The sequence below is a fragment of the Tiliqua scincoides genome, chromosome 9 (assembly GCF_035046505.1).
Source record: "Tiliqua scincoides isolate rTilSci1 chromosome 9, rTilSci1.hap2, whole genome shotgun sequence".
Classification (NCBI taxonomy): Eukaryota; Metazoa; Chordata; class Lepidosauria; order Squamata; family Scincidae; genus Tiliqua; species Tiliqua scincoides.
Genome location: NC_089829.1, coordinates 1,688,616 through 1,714,403, shown reverse-complemented (window position 1 = coordinate 1,714,403; position 25,788 = coordinate 1,688,616). Strand labels below are relative to the sequence as shown.

The window sequence follows — 25,788 nt, the reverse complement described above, 5'->3', positions numbered from 1 at the left end:
TGCTTGAAATAAATGTCACCCATTCATTTTTAAGAACAAGTCACTCACATCCCACTGCACATCTCCAGGACAGAAGCACAGGCTGCAGGGATGGGACTCCCTGCCACAAAATCTGGCAACTGCCAGTAGCTCAGCTGACTTTCTAAAGACTTGGCCAAAGAAGAGAAGCTGCATCAACACCCCTTGACAGAGGAATCAAACCTCCATCTCCTCCCTATGGACTCCCCAGGGGTCCTTGGCCGGTCACTGCTGGAAACAGTGCACATGGTCTAACACAGCAGGGCTCTTCAGAATGAACAACCCAGAATTAACAACCCACAACCAACTTTCAAGAAAAATATAATTTTGTTTTATTGTTAAAACACAATTGCACAGAAATGGACAGGACAGGATCTCTGCCTCTCTTTCTTGCTAGCCGAACACAAGCTTCCAAAGCACATACTTTTGTTTTGGGGACATAAAAATAGATCCAACACCCTATCAGAAGAACAGACACACATGTACACGCACAGCCCTGGAGCAGCACTTCCTGTCGTGGAGGGTGCAGATTGCTACAATCTCCAGCCATAACCAACAAACAGGAATCGTGGTGAAGGTTTTTCAAGTATCTGTCTGGGGACAGTGCCAAGGGGCTGCTCTGTCTGCAGACACCCATCTACCCACATGAACAGTTTGCAAAGGCAGGTGCCCAAGAACCAAAGGACTTGGGGAGATATCAGCCAAATGCTGCTTCTCCAGCCCAGCCTCAAATTTCTCCCCCTCCACCACTCTGGAACGGGTGCAGGGGGCTTGGCCCTGCATTTAATCTGGCTCTCTTCTCACAGGCCACGTGGTCATTTGGAGGTGTACAGCAAGTGCTAAAGAGCCCCCCCTTCTTTGGGCAGAGCAAAATGTAAGCCATGGAAGCAGTAGTTGCACGAAGGCCACACGGAGGGGAGCAGCCACCTGGCTCTTTGCAAACCACACCTAACAATGTGATGTTCCAGGGTACAGGTGAAGGACAGTGTTCCGAGTGGGTCTGAGCCATGCCAAGGTTGTTCCACACGAGTCGGGCAGAGCCGCTCAGCTCAACGCTGCAGATACTGCAGGAAACCAGCCTTGGAGACCACAAACCCCATAAAGGGGGCTCTGAATGTGGACAGGATTCCCACCAACACAAGGCCTGGAAGCACTGCTTGGCATACACTTGGCTGGCTCACTGCTTGGTGAGCACTGCTTGGCATACATCAGTGACACAGTGACTGACTTTCAGACTCCATGTAGGAGCTCCACAGCTCCAGCCAGCAAACTGCTGGACTAGGATCCTGTGGAGTTAGTGCAGAAAATCTGACCTGGCATGGGAAAAGGACGGACGGACTTGGCAGCACCCCTATAACTGAAACGGAAGGAGCAGCTGAGGCACAAACACCAGAGGAGTCCCAACTCGTGAGTTTTCCACCGTGATGGACAGTGCCGCTGCCTGGAGGGAGGGGCCAGCAGTCTTTCAAGTGAGATGGAGCCAGCGAGGGCTGCAGACACTGTTGTCATACCCGGGAACGGGAGCCCAGCGTCATCTGGTGGAGATGGAGATCTTGGCAGTGGCGAAGAGAGACTCGTTGAGGGGCGGCCACGGCACCTGCTGCTGCCGGAGTTCATTCTTCAGCCTCTTGAAGAGCTTCTTAGAAGTCTTCTTGCGGCGCAGCTTCCGAACACAATTCAGGAGTCCGTGATCAAGACCGGTCTGAAAAGGAAGGGGGGAGGGCTGAGCTGACTAGAGGGGCTGCCAGGTGCCTGACTAGCGCAGCGCTCTGCCCTCAGTGTTGCAATACCCAGCCAGATGCAAGGCCTGAGTACAACTCCCTCCCCTACCTCCACCACGAAGGCTGTGAAGAAGTGCAGGGTGGCCAGCGCCAGCAGAACGACCTTGAACTTCATGTCATCGATCCTCTTCAGATCCAGCAGAGTCATGAAGCCCAGCGGGTACAGGGTCAACCATGTCATCAGGCCAAAGAGGAAGATGAGGACAATCAAGAAGAGGACTGAGGTGGGGAAGAGGATGCAGAAGGGGAGCTTACCTCACAGGATTGCAGACAAAGAGGTGAAAACGTGTCTTTCTTGGTTGTAGTTCCTCCCACCCCACTGACAGAACTGCTGTGATGTCACAGACTGTTCACGTAAATAAATCTGACTGACTTATTTCCAATCCAAATCAACCTGCGTAAGGGCTAAGATAATGTTCTGAGGCACACACAGGAGAGGAATGCCTCACATCAACCTTTAATACAGGTGTGCACCAGTATCTGCAAGGGTTCCATTCCGGAACCCTCTGTGTATAAGTGAAACCACGGAAAAACAGGGATGCTTCCCTCACCTTCGGAGGATCTTCTGAGGTTCATGCGCAGACACTGCGGGCCTCAGAATAATGGAAAAAACACTACTTGCAGTTTTCAATCAAAAATCAGAAGTGACTTTTTAAAGCCTCATAAAGCATTGGAGGAAGTTTTTCATTGCAAACTGCCTTGGAAATGTTTAAATCCAAAAGATGGTATAGTTTATTTATTTAAAACATCACTATAACTGCTCGGGCTAGAAGTGTCAGCCACAGAACATACACAAACAGTGTGGCCTGCACTAAGAGAGGCGAAAAGCCTGTGAGTGTTGGCACACGGGTTACTTTATATAGCAGGGAACTGAAGACCAAGCAGCAAACATCTTGGCACAGGTGTGGAAGTTACAGCTGGCATGGACTGACCTCCTACCAGAAGGACAGAGGCAAGAGGGAGACTCACCGTTTGTGTACAGGGGCTTCCGAAAGGGCTGGCCTTTGGACATGGCAACTGCGAGGATGAGGTACTGGAATCCCGAGATGCAGAACACAACAGTGTTTTCGTAATTGGGGAGGTTCTCAGGGGCCGTCACCGTGTGATTCAAGGGGACATACCTAGAACACAGGAAGTGGCTGGCATGGAAAGTGGGCACTGGGCATAGTACACCTCTGGTCTGATCTGGAGAGGGCTTCCCCCAGCCTGCCTCCTTTTCACCCAGAGCGCTCAGACTGGAGGTTGCTTCCTGACCACCCCCCCCCCAGAGGAGGGATCCTCAGCAAAGATCTCTTGCACCAATCAGAACCATGCAGGCAGCCCTCCCCCCTCCTGATCCTCCCCCCATCCTCTGCTCTGCTGCCAGCAACTCACCAGCCTTGAGAGACAGTGACGAGGTAGGCCACAGCCTGGATGGCAATGACGAGGCCCGTCTGGAGGAGGAGGCTGCCCAAGACCACAACACTGATCAGAGCCCCTTGTGGGCGCTCTGCACCCAGCTCTGCTGCGGGGGCCGTCCTGCCCATCAGCACTGCCACTGAGGATGTAATGACCAGGTCGAAGAAGAAGAACTGCAGGTCGCTCAGGTTGGTGTTGATCTGCAGCAAGGGGGCAGGACAGAGGAGGCAAAGGAGCCGCCATGGTCAGGGGACAGTCCACCTCCACCTCCTGGCGCCTGGGGACAGGGGCAGATACCGGGGAAACTTTGTGGCCTTGGCTGGAAAAAGAACGCCCAACCAAATGGGCTGCTCACCCGACTCTTTCACTGAGCCTGGGTTCAAACCCTCACACAACAGCCACAGTGTTTACTGGTGAGGTTAGGCCTGTCAGTCTCTCTCTCACACACACAGCCTAGATTACCTCACAAGGGTTCCTGTGAGGATGAACGGAGGCAGGAAGCATATGCAACACCCTGAACTCCTAGGAGGCAGTAGCGGAGCATGTAAAATCCAACAAATTCTTACTATGTTCTTAAAGCAGCTACGCCTTGAGACAATCCAAAGAGACCAAATGGCAGCAAAGTTCTAGGCAGACCTATGCAGAAGCCTGTCTTTGTGTGATGTGCTGTTAATCTGTGGAACTCACTGTCACAGGACTGAATACAACAGCTAGTAATGCATCAGCACAATCCTGTTACTAATTTCAACAAGACTAATTACTCATTCAATGAGACTTATTGTCCAGCAAGTGTACACAGAACTGCAGCCTAAGTAGCTTTACAGAAGGGTTAAAGAAGCTGTTATGGAGCAGAGAGCAGGAATTTTGTGAAGACAGATGACAAGGAGACTGTATTGCAATTCTGAAAGTGTGTTCCTGGTACCCGGAGTGGATACTCTGGAGTACCAAACAGATGTGCATCCCATCTGTTTGCAGACAGCAGCTTGCTAGGGACACAACTGTACTTCCACGTGTGTCCAGCCCTCTCTCATTGGTGGACTTTTCCCTTCAGGATGCATGCAAACCACAAAAGGGATGTTCTGTACCTTCCAGCTTCCCAGAACACCATATTGTCCTCTCTGGAAGAAAGCTATGACCCCCCACCCCACACACACACACATCCTTCTGACTCTCAAGGTGCCAATCCTCATAGGCTTTGGCAAGGAGTGTAGGAATCCAACCACCAATGGGATGAAAGCATGGAGAAAAGGGAGGCAAGGCACAAGTAGGTCTTGGGGTGTGGCTGCCTTACCGTATAGAGCAAGAGAACTGAGACGAACTGCACAAGGCTGTAGAGGGCCATATACTTGAAGATGACAAAGGAGGTGACCAGAGAACACCGGCCTTCTCTAAAGGACATAGAAGGAGCATCACACATCTGGGGAACTCGCAGTGGCGTATGAAGGTTATTTGGAACCCGGGGCCCATAAATTTTTGACACCCCCCCCAATATGAAAAATTAATCAATCTGGGCTACAAGTCCAGATGGCAGTCCAGTTTTACCTGCCCAGCAAACCTTGACCACGGAGGCCAAAGTTCAACCCAAGGCCTAGGTCTCTTCTAGGCCTGGAAGAGGCAGCTCCAGAAGGTGGTCAGAATGGGAGTCCATATCTATTCAGCAGGTAGATCTGGGCTCCAAATCCAGGTGGGAGCCCAGGTCTATCCACACAGCAAACCTCAGCCATAGAGCACAAGTCCAACTGGTAGTCCAGCTCTACCAGCCTGGCTGACCGTTGATCTGGGCTCTGGTGGTAAGATAGTGCTCATGCCCCCCCCCCCAAAAAAACCTCTGGATCTGTCCCTGACTCAGTGACATACTACCCCTGCACCTGGAGGTTAAATGTAGCTATCATGGTCAATAACCACTGATAGATTACAGTCCACCAACAGTGTTTAAAATCCACTTTAAAAGTCATCTAGGCCAATGTACAACACCCAATGTTCCCACCAATGGCATCACTAAGGTTGGTGACACCCAGTTTGGAAACTCATGGTGTCACTCTCATTAACTTTATTTATTTTAAGGTTACCCAACCAAAGAGTAACCAACAAAAAAAGTGGCCAACCTGATGACACTCGCACAACTGAACAGGAGTTCTAGTATTAGCTCTGATACATGGAAAAAGGAGCTGACTCATACTAACATCTTCTTGGTTCCCTGCTGTCTCATAACACCTCATTAGCTCTCAAAACACTCAGACTCATTGGTCACTTGTGAGTTAAGGAAATCCACTTTTTATGGCATGAAGCAGTTGTGTTTTTGTTTCTGGTTATGTGGCTATAGCTTTCGACTGAACACAGATATTTCAGTGTGGTTTGTTTCATTGCATACTGCTGTAAATTACACATCAAATGGTATATAACATGATGGCATTATTCCTAAAAACCACATTTCCACAATTTTGGTCACTAGTGGTGTCACCTCCCCAAGGTGGGGACCTTACTAACACCTTATTGGTTCCATGCTGTGTCATAATAGAATCTCATTAGTTCTTTGAACACTCATTGATCTGTTCCGAGTTAAGGAAATGTACTTTTTGTTATACAAGACATTTGCATTTTTGTTTTCTGTTTTTTTGGCCATAACTTTTGATAGAATTGAGATATTTCATTCCGGTTTTCTCCATTGCATTCTGCTGTAAATTATGCATTGAATTGTATATAACATGAAGTTGTTATTCCTAACAATTTTAGCGATTTTAGTCACTGGGAGGATCACCCCCCCCTGCAGCCTGGCACCCAGGGTCCATGGCCCCCCATTTGTATGCCAGTGGGAACTGGGGTGCATGAGTCCCCCCAGAAAAAACATTACCCGCATTCACACACTTCCCCAGAAGCGCAGTGACCCCCTGAGATTCGACCCCCTGGTTTAGTTCCTCTTTTTAACCTGGTTTAGTTCCTGCATTTAAACAGGGGTCTGCTAGTCACTACTGGAACCCACTGGAGCAATGTCTCCAGACCAAGATTTGATGCCAAATCAGACCAAATTCTCTTCCTGGCAACATGGCTTGGAAAAAAGCACCAAGGGCATGGCAACACTCTGGCAGACAAGCCCCTCCCTTTTGCAGCAGGATTGTGCAGGGCCCAAGTGGGTTGCAGCCCCAAAAACCTCTGCAGAAATAAATGGGGCAGGGCAGGACTCCTTGCCACATCTGCTGCAACAGGCCTGAGATTCCCTTGAACTCCTGAAGTTTAAACTCAATGCTGCTGAACTTGTGGGGGGAGGGAGGGATATATTATTTTCCAACCTGCTTATTTTTGCATTTTTTAAAGGTTTTTACAAAACAAAAAAGCAGACCACAAGATTTAAAAAAAACATGGCACATAAACCATTAATCCAGACATTTGGAAGCCAACTACTGGGCAACAAAGACATTTGTTCTGTGCCACTGTTTGTGTTTCAGGGACCATTTTCAAGGCCTGGCAAGATCTGAACAAGCGGAGTTTGGTGGCCATTTCCACTGCTAACACAGGACTCACCGGATGACGATGGGCACACACTCGATGTTGGCAATGCGGGAAGTGAAGGGTGATGCGACGGAGGCCTCTGCTTCAGAGAGGGAGATCCCCACGTCGGCTGCCTTCAGGGCCCCGCAGTCATTGGCACCATCTCCGCACATCCCCACGCAGTAGCTGCAACCAAAACAGGCACACATTACTCCAGAGTAGTGGCCCAAACGCTGCTCCTTCTCCCAAGGAACAAACTGCTTGTGCTCCCGGCTCCTTCCTCAGAGCCACCCAGCCCCAGCTTTGTGTACTGAAATGGTCCCTGGCAGGTAGGGGTGGGGCAAGACCGTCTCCACCCAAGACCCTGGAAAGCTGCTACCAGCCAGAGCCAAGAATGGGAACCAAGACAGGGCAGTGCGCTAACTTGGCAGGCAGCAGCTGCCCATGAGGCCAGGGCCAGAGAGGAAGGGGAAGCAGGCAGCACAGCACTTACTTCAGCTCTTGCAAGCTGCGAACCAGGAGCGTCTTCTGGTCAGGCGACATTCGGGCAAAAATGGTTGCCTGGAGCAATATCTGCAGGGAACGGAGGGGTTGGCATCAAGGCTGGTCCCCTGAAGAACCAGAAGCCGCAACCCAGCAACCCCCCCTTTTTTAGCCCAAAAGGAACAGTGAGCAGCAAGACCCTGTGTGCTCCAGAGCCCTGCGCAGGCTGGATGAGGTTGGAAGGACTCAAGCATTGGCTGCTCCCAGCGGCCTGCTGTTTATATGTGCCCTGGAACAGCCACCCCGCTCTACAGGCAGAAGGGAAATTCAGTCACTGGCAGCACCTCCGTGTGGGGACGGGAAGGACTCCTGTCTGACACCCGGGGGAGCACTGCACTGGTGACAGCACAGTCAGGTGGACCAATGGCTCACTCAGCAGGTGGTGCACCCAGATGCTCTTACAGGCTGGGAACAAAGAAATGGTTCTGGGTGGAAATCCCCTGCAACTGCCATTCGGGTGGGCTTAACTTGGGCATTACCTTCGGCAAGAGGTCCGGAAAGTGCTCGGAGACAACAGCGAAGGACTTCCCGTTCAGGGCCAGGTGGCAGGGGTGCTGTGCCAGGAAGTAGCGCTCCTCCTGGTACGAGACCTGAAACAGCCAAGCCAGGTTCCTTCTGTCAACCATGCAAGGTCAATGGGGGTGGGTGCGTAGGGGGCTGCCAGCAGGTTGAATCCCCCCTCAATTTCTAACCCACATGACATTCAAGGCTGCATAAAGATGTCAGATGCAGGGAAGGGCCCCAGGACGCCAGTTGTGACTGTTGTCCTGTGTGCTCCCTGGGGCATTTGGTGGGCCACTGTGAGATGCAGGAAGCTGGACTAGATGGGCCTTGGGCTGATCCAGCGGGGCTCTTCTGCTGTTCTCTTCTTATAAAACCACTGGAGGTTCTCAAGCCACAAAGCAGCCATTGGGGACACTCCTCCCACCACACTGGCATGCAGGCTGCGCTGCTGGAGTCCAGGCCTCAGCCTGCCTGGAAGCCACTCCTCCAGGAGGGAGGAGGGGAGTGGACAGTGTGTTCCTCAACAGGCCCAGGGCAGGGAAAGGCCAGCAGCTCCAGATTCCGGCCCAGGCTTGTGGTTGGCAATGAGACTAACCTCTGGCTGCTCGGTGGGGTGATCTGACGGGATGAATTTGAGGGCAGCAGGCTTGTCTTGGCTGGGTGGCGCAGCGCTCACGAAAACCACATGCTCCTTTGCCTCCACCATCCGGCAGCTCCTGGCCACATTCACGGCCGTCAGCATATTGTCCCCTAAAGAACAAAGGCATCCACTGAACCACCTTTCGGTGGCAGATGGATGGGTCACTGGCAGACAGACTGCAGGATCAGTAACCCCAAATCCTGTCTGCAAAGCCAGGTGCCTCATGCAGGAGCCACTCCCTCAACCCCCTCCCCCGCCCCAAAAGACCTACTCCCTGCTCAGGGCCACCAACTGAGAGGACCTCACTGCTCTTCCACCCACAGGAAGGCCCCCCCTTTCTCTTACCGGTCACCATAATGGTGCGGATCTCTGCGTTGCGCAGCGAGTGGATCACTGGAGCAGTCTCTGCTTTGAGGACGTTCTTCATCACCAGGAATCCAAGGAAGACCATCCCGCTCTCCACTGAACTCCTGTGGGTCCAAGAGGAAAATCTCACCTGATGGGGCAGGGCCAACCGCTCAGGAGGGTCAAGGGGCGAGGAGAGGGGAGATGGGCAGGAGGGGAAGCCAGCCGTGGGCACCTTGTCAGCTCCTGAGCTCCTTCGAAGGTCTGGACGGCAGCCATGGGCTTGCAGGCGAGCCCCAGGACCCGGAACCCATCGCTGGTGTACTGGCGCAGCACCTGGGAGAAGTCTGCAGGGACTGCAGCAGAGGACAGAGGCTGAGAAATGGCAGGATGTTTTGGAAAGGACAGAGGAGGTCATGGCAGTCACTCCACGTTGCTACAGCCTTGGAGGAAGGAGGAGGCTGGGGAGGTGTCAGCCAAAGACAGGACATCTCTGTGCCCTCCCTTCTTCCTGTGCCCACCCAGCAACTCAGCGGTTTTGCCTCCCCCCTCAAAGCAAATCTAAGCACCTCCTGAGTACTGGGCATGGAACGCCTAGTGCAGAAGAAACATACAGCGCTCATTTTTTCTCCCTCCAGCGAATTTGTGATTATCCAATAAACTGATGGGAGGAGATTCAGGACAGAGCAGAGAAAAAACACACAGCAGAGAATTAATCTGTGGAACTCCCTGCCCCAAGAGGGGACACTGGCCACTGGCACCAGTGGCTTCAAGAGGGGATTAGTCATGATGACCAAGCCCTTGTTACCCTGCACATGCCTGATCTTGTCTGATCTTGGAAGCTAAGCAGGGTCAGGCCTGGTTAGTACTTGGATGGGAGACCGCCTGGGAATACCGGGTGCTGTAGGCTTATACCAGGATCTCAGAAGCTAAGCAGGGTCAGGCCTGGTCAGTACTTGGATGGGAGACCGCCTGGGAATACCGGGTGCTGTAGGCTTATACCAGGATCTCAGAAGCTAAGCAGGGTCAGGCCTGGTTAGTACTTGGATGGGAGACCGCCTGGGAATACCAGGTGCTGTAGGCTTATACCAGGATCTCGGAAGCTAAGCAAGGTCAGGCCTGGTTAGTACTTGGATGGGAGACCGCCTGGGAATACCGGGTGCTGTAGGCTTATACCATGATCTCGGAAGCTAAGCAAGGTCAGGCCTGGTTAGTACTTGGATGGGAGACCGCCTGGGAATACCGGGTGCTGTAGGCTTATACCATAGTCTTTCGAGATTGAAGGTTGCCAACCATGTTGACAAGAACAGCTGCTGGAAGTAAACGAAGGAGGAAGGGCCACCGGCTTTTGAGGGACTCCTGGCGGCATCTCAGTGGCCACAGTGGCAAGGAAGATGCTGGGCTAGGTGGGCTGTGGCCTGATACAGCAATAAAACTCGGGCGCTTTGAGGATTTTCTGGGCTGATCATGTCCCAATTTCTACCATCGACTCAAGTGCACAAAAGGAACCAATGCCACACACACCGCTTGCTGGGGAGTGCTGCAGAGATGCAGGCGGTGGGGATGGAGGAGCACAGGATTTCTGCAAAGGCTCACCTGAGTCTTTCTGAGGCTCACCTGAGTCTTTCTGGCACAGGCTGGCCACCATCTCTGGCGCCCCCTTCATGTAGGCCTCTGAGGGGCTACTGCTGCCCGGGGGCTTCACCACAACACTCATCCTCTGCAGGGCTGAGGAGAAGGGAAAGCGGCGGAGGACACCCAGCGGGACGGTGCATTTCTAGGGGGGAAGCAGAGACGGAGCACAAGGAGATGGAGGGCTGCAAGCCTGCCGCCAAGGGGGGGCAGAAGTGGAAAGCAGCTGGTCTCCTGAAGGGCCCCTCCGGATGGGCTTTGCTTCACTGCTCCGCAAAGGGAGGGGGTTGCAGCTTCCTTCAGACCAAGCTCCCTTCGGGACACACTCAGCAACCACCTCACATCTCCCAGTCACGGAAATGCTCACAGGACTCACCACGCTGTGTGTCTGCTCCCCAAGTGCCGGCGGCTGCATCACCACCAGAACTCGGGTCCCAAACAGCTGTGCTGCTCGCACTTCTGCCTCAGCTCCTTCAGGTGCCTCCTGAGCCTGGAAAGATGACAAGAGGTAGCCTTGGAAGAGGCCAAGCCCCGATCCCGGCCACTCCAACCTCTGCTCCCCACATCCCCCCCCCCAGTCACAGGCTTCCAACATGCAATACTGAGCTAGAGAGATGACAGTTCTGACTGCAGCTTCCCAGGTCCCTGCCCCTAAGAGCTTAAAGTCTCAAATGGAGAACCCACCCCAAAAAGGATGCAGACATTTCTCTTACCCAACCAGTGGACTCCAGCATCTTCAGGTCGACAGGGTCTCCAATAAGCTGGTCCTGGAGCAGAGAGAGGGCGTGGCATGTGGCCAGGCAACGGTGGAGCGGGCCATCAGCCATGCAGCGGAGCTCGTGCACCAGGGGCAGGAAGCAGCCGTTCTCCTGGGGCACCACCCCCCAGATGTCCAGGCCATCCTCGGTGAGGGTCCCTGTCTGTGGGCAGAGACAGGCTGTCAGGAAAGGGGCACCTAGCTGGGAGGTGACATGGACCTTCCTGCCTCCCGCCAGGTGGTTCTCACCTTGTCAAAGCAGACTAGGCAAACCTTCCCGCAGAGGTTGATGCGAGGGGGGCTGATGCAGAAGATGCCCCGCTTCTTCAGCCGGCTCTGGGCATAGATGGTGCCCACTGTCATGGCAGCCGGCAGGGCAGGAGGGACGACTACTGTGATGACATCAAGGGCGCGGAGAACAATCTGCCCAATGGGGACCTTCAGACCCCAGAAAAGTAACAAAGGAGAGAGGGTTCCAGGTGCTTTGCAGGCAGCTCGGGCAGGAGGCTCCCCAGGCAAAAAAGTGGGGACACCACAGTTTTGCCTTCCCACAGCTGGGACTCCAAACACCACTACTCCCCCCACCTCCAATTCTGCCCCTTTCAGAAATCCTTAAGGGAAAGTTTGATCTCAACAAGTGTCTGGATGAGCCAGAAAAATGCTTTGACACTGGATGTGGTCCCAAGAACCGTCCCCTTGGGGGCAGCACGTCTTTGTGAAGGATCAGACCGTCAGTCCTTCCAATGAGTAATGCAGAAGTTGCTTTGAATCTGGAAGCCGGGGAGGCCCCGCAGAGGTTTAACTTACCTGATTTCGAATCAAGATGAAGATACTGTAGGTGGTGCCAACACCAGCTGGAAAAGAGAGAGAGAAATGATGACACCCTTTTTGTGGGTGCTCTGGTGAAGCAACAGTCTGGAACACAGGTGGCAAAACCCCAACTGCAAATCTCCCAGAGATCTGCCAGTAGATCCCGGATTAGTGGGATCGCAGGCACAGGTGCCTAAACACCTCCCAGCCACATTGCAGCCTAGAACAGCAGCATCTCTTGACTAAAATATGCAACTTGTCCCTCAAAACGGCCACGGTGCCCGAGGATTGGAGGAGAGCAAATGTTACGCCTATTTTTAAAAAGGGAAAGAGGGGGGACCCGGGAAACTATAGGCCGGTCAGCCTAACATCGATACCAAGTAAGATGGTGGAAAGCCTCATCAAAGGTAGAATCTCAAAACACATAGACGAACAGGCCTTGCTGAGGGAGAATCAGCATGGCTTCTGTAAGGGTAAGTCTTGCCTCACGAACCTTACAGAATTCTCTGAAAAGGTCAACAGGCATGTGGATGCGGGAGAACCCGTGGACATTATATATCTGGACTTTCAGAAGGCGTTCGACACGGTCCCCCACCAAAGGCTAATAAAAAAACTCCACAGTCAGGGAATTAGAGGACAGGTCCTCTCATGGATTGAGAACTGGTTGGAGGCCAGGAAGCAGAGAGTGGGTGTCAATGGGCAATTTTCACAAAGGAGAGAGGTGAAAAGCGGTGTGCCCCAAGGATCTGTCCTGGGACCTGGAGACAGGGTTGACCTTCATAAATGACCAGGAGACAGCAGTGAGGTGGCTAAGTTTGCAGACACACCAAACTTTTCCGAGTGGTGAAGACCAGAAGCGATTGTCTGGTCAGGGCAGCAGGTCTGGTCTAGAGAGTAGAGCCTTCATTTGCCGGAAGATAACATCCGCAGGTCGCCAGTCTGAGGCCACTGGCACTGTGCGACCTTGAAGCAGCTGACAAGCTGAGTTATTCCATCTGCTCTGAGCGTGGGAGGATGGAGGCCAGAATGTTGCGACCAGAACAGAAAGAAACATCTGAATGTTGTGGTTTCTTGAAAGATAGAACCTTCCTTCAAATTGTAAAAATCCCTAAGGGGATTTAATTAACCTGCCTATGTAAACTGCCTTGAATAAAGTCCGAGGAGAAATCTGAGGACCAAGAAAGGCAGTATAGAAATATCTGTATTTATGTTGGCAACCTTCAGTCTCGAAAGACTATGGTATCGCACTCTAGATGGTGGTTCTGGCACAGCATCTAGTGTGGCTGAAAAGGCCAATCCGGGAGTGACAATCCTTCCACACTGGGAGCAAGTGTAGTGTGTCCCTGGTCTGTCTCCCTGGCTATGGGCCTTCCCTCTTTGCCTCAGACTGTTGGCCAAGTGTCTCTTCCAACTGGGAAAGGCCATGCTGCACAGCCTGCCTCCAAGCGGGCCGCTCAGAGGCCAGGGTTTCCCACCTGTTGAGGTCCACTCCTAAGGCCTTCAGATCCCTCTTGCAGATGTCCTTGTATCGCAGCTGTGGTCTACCTGTAGGGTGCTTTCCTTGCACGAGTTCTCCATAGAGGAGATCCTTTGGGATCCGGCCATCATCCATTCTCACAACATGACCGAGCCAACGCAGGTGTCTCTGTTTCAGTAGTGCATACATGCTAGGGATTCCAGCTCGTTCCAGGACTGTGTTGTTTGGAACTTTGTCCTGCCAGGTGATGCTGAGGATGCGTCGGAGGCAGCGCATGTGGAATGCGTTCAGTTTCCTCTCCTGTTGTGAGCGAAGAGTCCATGACTCGCTGCAGTACAGAACTGTACTCAGGACGCAAGCTCTGTAGACCTGGATCTTGGTATGTTCTGTCAGCTTCTTGTTGGACCAGACTCTCCTTGTGAGTCTGGAAAACGTGGTAGCTGCTTTTCCGATGCGTTTGTTTAGCTCAGTATTGAGAGAAAGAGTGTCGGAGATCGTTGAGCCAAGGTACACAAAGTCATGGACAACCTCCAGTTCATGTGCAGAGATTGTAATGCAGGGAGGTGAGTCCACATCCTGAACCATGACCTGTGTTTTCTTAAGGCTGATCATCAGTCCAAAATCTTGGCAGGCCTTGCTAAAACGATCCATGAGCTGCTGGAGATCTTTGGCAGAGTGGGTAGTGACAGCTGCATCGTCGGCAAAGAGGAAGTCACGCAGACATTTCAGCTGAACTTTAGACTTTGCTCTCAGTCTGGAGAGGTTGAAGAGCTTTCCGTCTGATCTGGTCCGGAGATAGATGCCTTCTGTTGCAGTTCCAAAGGCCTGCTTCAGCAGGACAGCGAAGAAAATCCCAAACAAGGTTGGCGCAAGAACACAGCCCTGCTTCACTCTGCTTCGGATGTCAAAGGGGTCTGATGTGGAGCCATCGAAGACAACAGTGCCCTTCACGTCCTTGTGGAAAGATCTGATGATGCTGAGGAGCCTGGGTGGACATCCAATATTGGGGAGATTCTTGAAGAGGCCATCTCTGCTGACCAGGTCGAAAGCCTTTGTGAGATCTATGAAGGCTATAAAGAGTGGCTGTCATTGTTCCCTGCATTTCTCCTGCAGTTGTCTAAGGGAGAATACCATATCAGTGGTGGACCTGTTGGCTCGGAATCCACACTGCGATTCTGGATAGACGCTCTCTGCAAGTACCTGGAGCCTCTTTAGTGCAACTCGGACAAACAGCTTTCCTACTACGCTAAGGAGAGAGATGCCGCGGTAGTTGTTGCAGTCACCCCTGTCGCCTTTGTTCTTGTACAGCGTGATGATGTTTGCATTCCTCATGTCTTGAGGTACTCCACCTTCTCTCCAGCAAAGACAGAGGATTTCATGCAGCTCAGTGATGATGATCTCTTTGCAGCACTTTAGGACTTCAGCAGGGATGCTGTCTTTTCCTGGTGCCTTGCCAAAGGCAAGAGAGTCCAGGGCCACGTGAAGTTCTTCTAGGGTTGGTTCACTGTCAAGCTCCTCCAACACAGGCAGGCACTCAATGTTGTTCAGCGCTTCTTCGGTGACTACATTTTCTCTGGAATATAGCTCAGAGTAGTGCTGCACCCAGCGTTCCATCTGCTGCGTCTGATCCTGGATGACCTCGCCTGCTGCAGACTTCAGAGGGGCAATTTTCTTCTGTGTTGGACCTAGGGCCTGCTTGATACCATCATACATCCCCTTGATGTTGCCCGTGTCAGCTGCTATCTGTATCTCGGAACAGAGCTGGAGCCAGTAGTCGTTAGCACATCTCCTGGTAGCCTGCTGGACTTTGCTGCGAGCAGCTCGGAAGACCTGCAGGTTGCGCTCACTGGGACAGGCCTTGTATGCTGCTTGAGCTCTCCTCTTTTCCTCAATGACTGGTGTCAGCTCCTCAGAGTGGGCTTCAAACCAGTCTGCCGTCTTGTTGGTCTTCTTGCCAAATATGGACAAGGCGGTGTTGTAAATGGTATTCTTGAAATGTTCCCATCTGTTGGAAGCGTTTGCATCAGCCGGGCCTGGAAGAGATTCCTCAAGTGCTCGTGCAAATTCCTCCACTTTCCTCTGATCCCAGATCTTGCTGGTATCAATGTGAGGTCTTCCTTCCTTTTTCATGTGATACAGTCGCTTTGTTTGCAGTTTCACTCTGCTGCACACCAGGGAGTGGTCAGTGTCGCAGGTAGCACCCTGATAGCTGCTTGTGATCTTGATGCTGGGAAGGCTGGAGCATCTGGAGAGAATCAGGTCAAGCTGGTGCCAGTACTTTGATCTTGGGTGTCTCCAAGAGACTCTATGTTGGGGCTTCGTGTTGAAGAATGTGTTGCTGACACAGAGACCGTGATGACAGCAAAACTCTAGCAGGCATTGGCCATTTTCATTCATCTTCCCAGTGCCGAACTGACCTAAACAAGTGGGCCACAAACTGTGATCAGCACCAACTCTAGCATTGAAATCTCCAAGGATGAACAATAGCTCTTTTACAGGGATCTTCTTGATAGTGGTGGCCAGGTCATCGTAGAATTTGTCTTTGGCTTCTGCTGGAGACGACAGAGTCGGTGCATAAGCACTGATGAGTGTGACAGGTCCTGCTGATGACTGGAGCTGCAGGGACAAAATTCTTTCACTTCCTCCAGTAGGTGGGATGATGGAGTCCAGCAGGGTATTTCTGACCGCAAAGCCAACGCCATGTTCCCTGGTTTCGTTTGGTGGTTTTCCCTGCCAGAAAAATGAGAAATTTCTCTCCTTGACAGATCCGGAATCTGGCAGCCTTGTCTCTTGAAGGGCGACGATGTCCATCTGCAGTCTGCTCAGCTCCATGTTGATGACAGCTGTTTTGCGTGCATCGTCTATTTCTTGCAGGTCATCAGAGAAGCCAGGTGTCATTGTCCTTACGTTCCAGGTGCCCAGTTTTAGGGCAGGAGTTTTCTGTTTTCTGTTGCATGGTGCAGAGTTGTCGATCCGCTTGTTGGTTTTCACCCTAAACCCCATGCACCCCATGAGGTTAACAGACCGTGGCGAGGCAACACCTTACTGGCTGGGGACTGCCCAGCTTAAGGCGGGCGGTAGCTGCCCAATGAGATGCAATGATCTCTCCCACCGTCGGAAGCAGCCCCTGGCGTCACGCTCTAAGCCAATTGAGGAAAGACTTATAACCGGTAAACTGCTGCTTCCCGTGTTGTGCCGACGCCGTATGGCGAAGTTGGAGTGTCCTCTCCAGTGCGCGAAGCCTGGGTAAAGAAGGTATGGAGGATATGCTGTTACCCATGCAGCAAATCCCCCCTCTCCACGTCGCTGGAATGGTCCAATGGAAAGGCAGAGGCCACTACGGTTGGTTTCAGCAGCGTCGCAGGAGTTGCCAGAACGTGACTGTGTTCAGCCATGAACTGCCTCAGGGACTCCGGCTCCTGATTTTGCCTCGAGGTTGACTCCTGAAGCCTTTTCCAGAACTGGATGTAGCCACAAGGCAGTGGAGGTTTGGGATCAGAGTTCTCCTTCTCTCAGATGAGCTGCCTTCCCAGGCTGACGAGCCCCATCTACCCGGTGGCTGTTTAGTCGCCTCTTATGGCACGTACAGCCAAACTGAGGGCCTGTTCTTAGCCCCGGCCCCTGGGGGATGACGCAGGAGTGGAGGGGCAGAAAGGAAGATTGTGGAAACAGGGATGGGGCTAATGGACGATTGCAGAGAGAGGGAGCAGGGATGGGGCTAATGGAGGATAATTATTGGAGGATGGGGCTAATGTATTATAATTATAATTATTGTGAGGAGCTCCAGAAGGATCTCTCCAAACTGGCAGAATGGGCAGCAAAATGGCAGGTGCGTTTCAATGTAAGTGTAAAGTCATGCACATTGGGGCAAAAAATCAAAACTTCACATATAGGCTAATGGGTTCTGAGCTGTCTGAGACAGATCAGGAGAGAGATCTTGGGGTGGTGGCGGACAGGTCGATGAAAGTGTCGACCCAAAGTGCGGCAGTGGTAAAGAAGGCCAATTCTATGCTTGGGATCATTAGAAAAGGTATTGAGAACAAAACGGCTAATATTATAATGCTGTTGTACAAAATCTATGGTAAGGCCACACCTGGAGTATTGTGTCCAGTTCTGGTCGCCGTATCTCAAAAAAGACATAGTGGAAATGGAAAAGGTGCAGGAGATCAAAATGAGTGGGCTGGGGCACCTTCCCTATGAGGAAAGGCTACGGCGATTGGGCCTCTTCAGCCTAGAAAAGAGACGCCTGAGGGGGGACATGACTGAGACATACAAAATTATGCACAGGAAGGTCAGAGTGAATAGAGAGACGCTCTTTAGACTGTCACACAACACCAGAACCAGGGGACATCCACTAAAATTGAGTGTTGGGAGTTAGTTAAAATTGAGTTAGTTACTAAAATTGAGTTAGTACAGACAAAAGAAAATATTTCTTTACTCAGCGTGTGGTTGGTCTGTGGAACTCCCTGCCGCAGGATGTGGTGATGGCATCTGGCCTGGATGCCTTTAAAAGGGGATTGGACAAGTTTCTGGAGGAAAAATCCATTAAGGGTTACAAGCCATGATGTGCATGTGCAACCTCCTGATTTTAGAAATGGGCTATGTATCAGAATGCCAAATGCAGGGGAGGGCACCAGGATGCAGGTCTTTTGTTTTCTGGTGTGCTCCCTGGGGCATTTGGTGGGCCACCATTAGATACGTGAAGTTGGACTAGATGGGCCTATGGCCTGATCCAGTGGGGCTGTTCTTATGTTCTCTTCCAGCCATACGGAAGCACTCCAGTTTTCAAGGAAACCAACAACCTGTCTCCTCTCGGGTGCAAGACTGGCCAACGGATATGTCTCCCTGATCTTGAAGTCAGCCATTCCTAACTTGTCATGCAGTTATGGACCTTGCCCCGTGTCACCCAGGGGTGCAGGTCCGCAATGCTGGCCCCCCAGCATCACACTGCCCCTCCCCAGATACTTACCTAGCTGCATGGAGCTCTGTGCAGCATTTGGGACCACTCCAAAGGCCTCCTGAGACTTCCAGAGCGCTTTTGAGCAGCGCTTCGGGTTTCCTGGCTTTCAGAGTGGTCTCGAAAGCTGCGCAGGGAAAGGCTCCAGAGGGTAGGCAGTGCAGCAGGCAAAGGCGGTGCCCAACATGGCCCACAGGCCTTGGGCTTTTGCCCCCCTCCCTCCCAGCCCATGTTTCCCCAGCACCTGGCCGCTGGTGGTCTCAGCAGTCACCAAGGAATTCCCTGCCCCTCTTGGCAAGTTTGCTTAAGTCCTTCCCTAGCAGGTGCCCCTCTTTTGCTGACTTGCATGCAGAACAGGTGCTCAACTAACTTTAACACACCCTTCCCAAAGGATCCCAGAGACAGCCCACTTCCCAGTGCCCCAACCACCTGGTTCCAAGTTGTGTCAGTCAGGCTTCTGGCTCCAGCTCACCTTCTACCAATCTCCCTGATTCCATCTATCCAGCATCAAGACGCCCAGGGGAGAAAGGGCACCCGCTTCTCCTGACCTCTTTCCCTTCCCCCAGATCTTCTGCTGGGACAGGTCTCCCCACTATGTGTCCTCCTCCCCACGCGGACCCGCTGCATTTCCCTCTCCCACCTGTCACATTACGAACCTGGCAAGTGACTGCCTCTGCCCTCCCCCTTGCATGGCCTCTGCAACGACCCCTCCCTGATCTTCCTCAAGCCCCAGCTTCTCTGCCTGCTGCCCTGCCCCACCCACTGGGTCCCAGACCTCCCCGCAGTGCCAGCATCACAACATACCCAGAACGGCCAGGAAGAGGACAAACTTCATGGCATCCTTGTAAAACTTGAAGTTCACTGGCTTAGGATAGAGGATGGAGCTGATCAGGTCTCCTTTCTCTGTGCAAAAGCCTGGAGAGGGAAAACCACAGGTGTGCCATCTCAGGATCAGGCCAAGAGGCTGTTCCACTGAAGAACGGCCCCTCAACAGCAAATGCCAGGCTGGCCCCAGAGGACCCTCCCATTGCTGGCAGCACTCCCACGTTCCTAATTATCCAAAACAGTACCAGGCAGGCCCACTACAAGCTGCTCCCAAGAGCCCCAGCTGGCGTGGCTGGGCACCCATCCCCAGAGATGCTGACCTGTGCGGGTCACCAAGGCCAGGACCTCTGTGCCCACATAGGATCGTGCCTGGATGACCCTCGTCCCACAGAACAGCGTGTGCCGCTTATGCTCCTCCGGGGAATAGACAGGGCTGGCGCCTGGCGGACCTTCAGGCAGAGGCGTTTTCATCACCGGGACACTTTCTCCTGTGGGCAAAGCCTCAGCTGGTGACCCAGGTCAAGTGGAGACAAGCGGGGCACAGTCGTTCCTTCCCCTCAATGGCATTTGTTCCTCCCCCCATCTCTGGCTCACCAGTCAGCATGCTCTCATTGACCACACACTCTCCAGTGAGTAGGGCGGCATCACAAGGCACCAGAGTCCCATCCGCAGGTATGACGATGCAGTCCCCAGGCACGAGGTCTGTGGAACTCACTGTCCTCTCCTCTGCAACCCCCCCCCCCAAGAAAACAGAGGTTACACTGCCAGCACACCAGTCAAAACAAACCCACAGACAGTCCCATTAGCCTTATCTGGCTGTAATGGGGGGGAATGGCCAGGAACCAGCAATACCCCCAAGCCAACAGAATCAGGAACAGCTCAACGCTGACTCCCCCCCAAAGAGGGAACACAACACATGGGCTGAGGTTGCAAAAGGGGTGCTGCTTCCAGTGCCAAGGAGCAGGCCCTCTCAGTGCTCTTTCCAGTGATGTGACCCTTACCTCCAGAGGCCGTGTGGATCTTCACACTGACTGACATCGTCACCATGTTTTGCAGGGTCGTGCTTTGCTGGGGGGGGGGGGAAGGGATCAAAGTCAGCAGGAAGCCATCGAGGACCAGCAAAAGCTGCACGGCACTTTGGAACTCAACTCAGGAAAACTTCCTGGTCACGCCCCCAACCTCCTGTACGCAACGGTGCGGATATCTGGCCAGAGTTGGGTTCCCTGGGGCCACTTCCATTTTTTCATTTTGTTCAATCTATACCCTGCTCTATCCCGGGGGCTCAGAATGGTTTGCAGAACTTTTGATACATGTTAATAATTCTGTCTTCACTAAGCTCACAATCAATTTATCTGGGGGAATAAAAAACTCAAAAGGATATTGTGAATGAACTTATTTTAAAAGGCAGCATACAGAAGAAAAGGGGAAAGTTCTGTCCCCTCAACTTTCCTTTCTCTTTTAAAATACAGGGATTAGGAGAAGGATGGCACGGCAGTGGCGCTGCCCCCTAAGCCTGCTGCCTCAACCAGCCTCACTGATGGGCCAGCCCCAGTCCTCGCAACATTTGCTTTTGAGGGCGGCAGCGCTTGCAGGTGGAAGAGCCATACCCGCATCTGAGGGGATTCTGGGGCCATCCTTGCGACCCACCTTCTTTGTCTCATAGAGAGAGACGGCAATCGAGACGGCGGAGATGAGGACAATGCAGACAGCATAGTAGTAGTAGGTCTCACAGAACCACAAGGTGACGCTGAAAACCTGGAAGAGGTAGAACGGGTTCAATACCTGCAGTGAGAAGAGAGGGAGGAAAGCAGAGGGTTGCATCAGAGCGTTTCCAAACATTCAGTCAGTGCTGCTGTCTAGGCAGCCTGGGAATGTCCCGTAACCCAGGCACTGCCCCATCACCTGGAGAAGTAGATCAGAAAGGGGACCCTTTGTTTGGGACACCCAGTCAGCCCTGCAAGGAGAAATGTCACCCTCAAGAGTGACACTGAAGGCACAATCCTATCTTGCATTGGAAACAGGCAAGCCAGGAGGCTTGCGCTGTATCCCATGCGAGATAGGGCACCACAGTGTCTCAACCGAAGGTAAGGGGAAACTCGTCCCCTTACTCCCGGATAAGCCACTGCAGCCCCTTTGGGTCTCCTCAGACTTGCACAACCTCCTGAGGTGGCACAAGTCTGAGGAGAGCGGAATGGCTTGAAGCAGCTCCATGCTGCTTGGGAATGGGGCTGGGATCCGGCATAACTGCCAGGTCTCTGCCCCCAAGGCTGCCCACCGGCCATCCTCCCTCCTCCTCCCTGCCCTCCCCAGAACCTTGTGTTGGCCGAAGCAAGGCTCAGTCCCTCCATCAGCGCGGAGGCTGAATTCAGCCTCCATGCGCAGGCATAACCGAGGTTACGGCGTGTTTGCGACATCTCCCGGGCCACAGAATTGTCCCCTCAGTTAAATACATACCTCATCTATCAGCAACCTGAGATAAGATTTGACTGGTACATCTATCTGGTTCGGTCCATAAACCTTCCTCCTGTTAAGGGAAGAGGAAAATGATACACACACAACACATGCAAATGTCAGAAAAGGAACCAAGAAGGCACCACAAACCCCTCATTTACTGCATCACAGAGCTATTTGGGGATGAGTGAAACCTCTTCAAAATCATGGCACTCTCTTACCTGGCACTTTGCTCTTGGGTGCTCAACCCACCACGGGAAAGGTGGATGTCTGAACAGGTCTGGTGTTCATCCAAGACGCTGCAAAATGCAAACGAAGGGAAAGAAAGATTGTGCCTCTTGTTAACAGGCTGAAAGCAGGCAACTGCCCTGTGGCCCAGTCCTGCCCCACCACTGATTGAGTTACTGTGATGTCATGAAATGTTCATGAACATTCCAACATGCAAGAGGGCGAAGGGTCTGTTACGCAATGTTTAATATGCTAAGAGAGTAATGGGAAGTTGGATTCAGCTACGTGGCTGTTTGGCTGGACTGTGTGAATAGAAAGTACGTGTTGCATTTCTGTGATTTATCCACAAGTGAAGGAATCTGCTCTCTGCACAGATGTTCGCAAATCACACCCCCCCCCCAAAGATGAGTTTTGCTGGGATGACAGGAAAGAAATGAGAGAGGGCAAAATGGTGCCTACCTGGCTTGACAGTATGACTGCCGCTTCTCAATCCAGATGTAGCGCAAACCCTCAAAGTGGAAGTAGCGAATGATGTTTTTCTAGCCAAGAGAAGGGCATGTTAGGACATCCTGCCATCCTAGCACAGTTGCCAAGGATAAGCTAAGAGAGAGAGACCCCCCCAAACAGACCCCCCCAAACAAAACTACAGGCACCAAAGGGAGAGCAGGGAGACAAAACCAAGCCAAGACCCGGGGTAGCTCCTTGGATGAGGATCGGGTCCCAATCCATGTTCAGCCATGGAACCTCACTGGTGGCCACAGACAAGTCCTTTGCTTCCACTCCTCCCTTGCAGGGGCATTGTTAGGTGGATAAAGGAGACAAGGGTGCAAGCACAGTATGTCTGCACCCCTCAGCGAAGGCGAGGAAAACATGTACATACAGAAACCAGCTGGGATGCGGAAAGGGTCCCAAGCAGGGAAAGGCTGCTGCGCATCGCAGGTCTGGGCACGGAGCGGTGAGATGGCCCCTCTAAGCTGCCATGTGTTGCTTGCATGTGCACACATGCACATAAGATACTGGACTCTCTCTCAGCACATGGGCAATTTTGGTTAAACTGATGTCATGTGGGGCTTCCTATCCCCTGGGTTAGGCACAAGGAGCAGTTTTGCAGCTTATAGTAAGAGAGATAGACCTCATCCTCCTCTTCCTCCTTCTGATGCAGCCCAACTGTGTCTCCGCTGTCGCCCTCCAACACCCCAATCGCGACGCTGCTTTTGTTGTCATCTCTTCCAGTCAGAAGGTGTGGCTCCAGGCTTCACAAGAGGGGAAGGAACAGCACACTTTTAAGCACAAACTGCTATGAATTCCTAGGTTCAGAGGGGGATTTGGACACTATGCCTCCCCTCATGCATTAAATGTGTAATGATCACATTTGTACAGGCTTTTCTGAGTAGGCAAAATCCTTCACGCTTGTTAATCTTGATTAACACAACAACCCCAGAAGGGGAGTACATATTACACATCACATATTACACATCTCAGTCTGCAGTTGTGGAAGACTGAGGCCGGGCTTGAGTCCTAAGTAAGTGCTCTGTTCCAGCTTTTTGCAGCTGCAGGCCACCCCAGTCTTTCCTAGAAGGGCACTCTCTGCAATCTAGACCACACTGACCACAGGTAGCTGGGTGACAAACTTCAGGGGCAAACACATTTCTGAAATCAGTACCCAGCAATTTGTTCCAAAATTAAGTATATTGTGTGGAAGTCCTGTTTAGTCAAGAACATCAGCAGAGACCACTGTGTCAGGAGAAAAATCTATCCAGTCCAGCATCTTTCCAGCAAAGGCAAGCATAGCTCCTTCTGAGAAGCCCATGCACCAGGCAGGAAGCCCTTCCCTGTCTGTGCAACCTCTATCTGGTAGCCTGAGGTAGAATGCCTCAGAACAGGGAGGCTTCCAACAGGAAGAAGACGTGGCCTTATTGAAGTCGTGCTTTGGAAGTTCATGGCCTTTGCCACAGCTGTGGAAGCCAGGTTCAGATGTGATTCTGTCCTGCGCAGGAAAGAGGGACTTCTGTGTGTCTGTCCCAAATAGACTGGCCAGAAGTGCAGACTCCAGGGAAGCAAAATGTAATTTACACTTTTGTTTAATTGCAAGTTGTTCTCTTTGATAGGGCAGAAAAGCAGTCTAAAAACCCTTCTACCCACCAGTTGAATCAATCCCCTCTGACTACGCAGCTCTTCTTCCAGCCTCTACCTGCCCTGACATCTGGCTTACCTGCCTCCCTCGATCTGCTCCGTTCGCACCCTTGCCGTGAAGTATTGCCCAAACTCGTCCTGCAAAAGATGAGCATGAGGATGGCTTGAGAGAGGGGGAGAACCTGGTTCCTACACTCCCCCCCTTCCTCCACGCCCAAAGAGTCACCAATCCGTTCTCTCTTTTCTGTAAAGCTTTCAATTGGGGACAGTGATGCAAGGAGGTGTACATGCAAACACAGGGAGGGGACATTTTCTTCTGACTCCACGGCAGTTGGATGTTTTCAGTCAGTGTGATTTTCAGTCGCTGTGCTCCATAAGCTGCTGGTCACACAGGGCAACCTGTTTTTAGGACACCGGCTTGCCAGGACAGGCAGGGCCTGCTGGGATGGGTGCCAGGGACCCAACAACTTCCCTCCCTCCCTCATTTTGCCCCTGCTCTGCGTCTGCACGAGTTGAGTAGCCCTGGTTTGAAAAATCTATCGGTCAAACTTGGGTTTTCGTTTACACCAAGACAGTTCCAAAAGGAAATGGAACCCTGAAATTGAACGAGCAGCTGGGCTTGACTCCAGGAGATGCTGCAAAAACCGGCTTCCTCCTCACGGTGGCGCAGACCTGGTTATGGCTGCAGGCTGTGGCAGCTGCTTTCCAAAGACTGGTCCCAACCCTCTTCCCAGTCCCCAAGGTAGGCCTGTGTCTCTTCCCTCCCACTTACCCGAATGACCACCCAGTCAGCATGGCGGAGCGGGCAGCGGCTGCACTTGGCACGGATTGCAAGGCGCGGTGCCCAGTGAAAGGCAATCAGAGGGACTCCCAGCGTGAACAAGGTGAAGACGTGGCACAGGACAATCTTCCAGGTCTTGCTCTGGTAGCCGCTGACTTCCTGGGGGAGAACGGAGGGAGGGTTGGCACACACCGGGCAGTGGCCCCCGGAAAAGGAGTGCCACCTGCACTTTCCAAGCCCAAACTTCTCCCTGGATGGAAGGACTTCTCGCCTCCAAGAAAAGGGCATCTTAATCCACCCACAGAGGAGATGCCATATGGGGGAATGCTCCACAGGGGTCAGCAGCTGGAGCCTCCCTGGCCCCCTGCTGGATGCAAACTCTTCTCCACGTGTCAAAAGAGAAGAGAGCAACCCACAGCAGCAGTCATCGCAAGGCACTTGCTTTGAGGAATGGGATGAAGCCTTGCTCCCCGCCCCCCGCAACACACACACACACACACCCCACGCTCCTCTCAGCCAGCAGCTGAGGTTCTGCAAGGTTCCGCTGCACAGGGCACCCAGCCAGTTCACTGTCGATGCCTGAGGCTGCCTCTCGGCAAAGAGACAGCGCTCTGACCCTGGCCCTCTCCCTGCATCAAAGCTCTCCTTACCATGTAGGGCTTTGGAGGGCTCCGCTGGATGGTCCTGTAGTTTGGCTGGGGTGTGCCCAGCAGCTTGCCGCTATCTGCAAGGAGAAGGAGAAGCCTCACCTTCCAAGTGCCCCTCCTCATCCGTCCCTTTGTTCCCACCCTGCCAGATATTTCCCTGCCTCTGAAGAGGCCCCTGAGGAGCCCACAACATTTGAGCAGCAGAACTCTCAGGGGCTGGGGCAGGTCTCCCACTGGCCTGGGCACCTCTGCTTCGCACCTACACTCTGGGTGGGAGGGGGCTACCCCAGTGGTCCTGCCTGCGACCTTTGCCCTTTCGGCCCCACTGCCCTCAACTGCTCCTCCCCATAACATCTGCAAGAGGCTTACTTCAGC

General features: G+C 52.6%; 1 protein-coding gene and 1 pseudogene across 2 annotated transcripts in view; one reads left to right on the top strand and one right to left on the bottom strand.

Annotated features, from left to right (window-relative positions):
- Nucleotides 1-326: 326 nt before the first annotated feature.
- Nucleotides 327-25,788, bottom strand: part of ATP13A2 (ATPase cation transporting 13A2) — a 34,739-nt gene continuing 9,277 nt past the window's right edge. Inside the window, exons 2-29 of one of the 2 annotated variants that reach the window (XM_066637091.1) lie at nucleotides 25,417-25,490; nucleotides 24,758-24,925; nucleotides 24,065-24,123; nucleotides 22,985-23,105; nucleotides 22,312-22,391; nucleotides 21,846-21,923; nucleotides 21,628-21,697; nucleotides 20,821-20,955; nucleotides 20,175-20,241; nucleotides 19,768-19,899; nucleotides 19,494-19,661; nucleotides 19,153-19,263; nucleotides 11,912-11,958; nucleotides 11,354-11,542; nucleotides 11,061-11,267; nucleotides 10,724-10,837; nucleotides 10,333-10,492; nucleotides 8,951-9,071; nucleotides 8,716-8,840; nucleotides 8,326-8,480; nucleotides 7,706-7,816; nucleotides 7,177-7,256; nucleotides 6,717-6,869; nucleotides 4,489-4,585; nucleotides 3,174-3,397; nucleotides 2,769-2,920; nucleotides 1,849-2,018; nucleotides 327-1,720 (exon numbers count right to left, since the gene is read on the bottom strand). In XM_066637091.1, coding sequence (XP_066493188.1) covers nucleotides 1,550-1,720; nucleotides 1,849-2,018; nucleotides 2,769-2,920; nucleotides 3,174-3,397; nucleotides 4,489-4,585; nucleotides 6,717-6,869; nucleotides 7,177-7,256; nucleotides 7,706-7,816; nucleotides 8,326-8,480; nucleotides 8,716-8,840; nucleotides 8,951-9,071; nucleotides 10,333-10,492; nucleotides 10,724-10,837; nucleotides 11,061-11,267; nucleotides 11,354-11,542; nucleotides 11,912-11,958; nucleotides 19,153-19,263; nucleotides 19,494-19,661; nucleotides 19,768-19,899; nucleotides 20,175-20,241; nucleotides 20,821-20,955; nucleotides 21,628-21,697; nucleotides 21,846-21,923; nucleotides 22,312-22,391; nucleotides 22,985-23,105; nucleotides 24,065-24,123; nucleotides 24,758-24,925; nucleotides 25,417-25,490 — 3,539 coding nt within the window. In that variant the 3' untranslated portion in view covers nucleotides 327-1,549. The remainder of the gene's footprint in view (nucleotides 1,721-1,848; nucleotides 2,019-2,768; nucleotides 2,921-3,173; nucleotides 3,398-4,488; nucleotides 4,586-6,716; nucleotides 6,870-7,176; nucleotides 7,257-7,705; nucleotides 7,817-8,325; nucleotides 8,481-8,715; nucleotides 8,841-8,950; nucleotides 9,072-10,332; nucleotides 10,493-10,723; nucleotides 10,838-11,060; nucleotides 11,268-11,353; nucleotides 11,543-11,911; nucleotides 11,959-19,152; nucleotides 19,264-19,493; nucleotides 19,662-19,767; nucleotides 19,900-20,174; nucleotides 20,242-20,820; nucleotides 20,956-21,627; nucleotides 21,698-21,845; nucleotides 21,924-22,311; nucleotides 22,392-22,984; nucleotides 23,106-24,064; nucleotides 24,124-24,757; nucleotides 24,926-25,416; nucleotides 25,491-25,788) is intronic. The other variant, XM_066637092.1, reaches the window with a different exon arrangement.
- Nucleotides 9,507-9,625, top strand: LOC136660931 (5S ribosomal RNA; annotated as a pseudogene).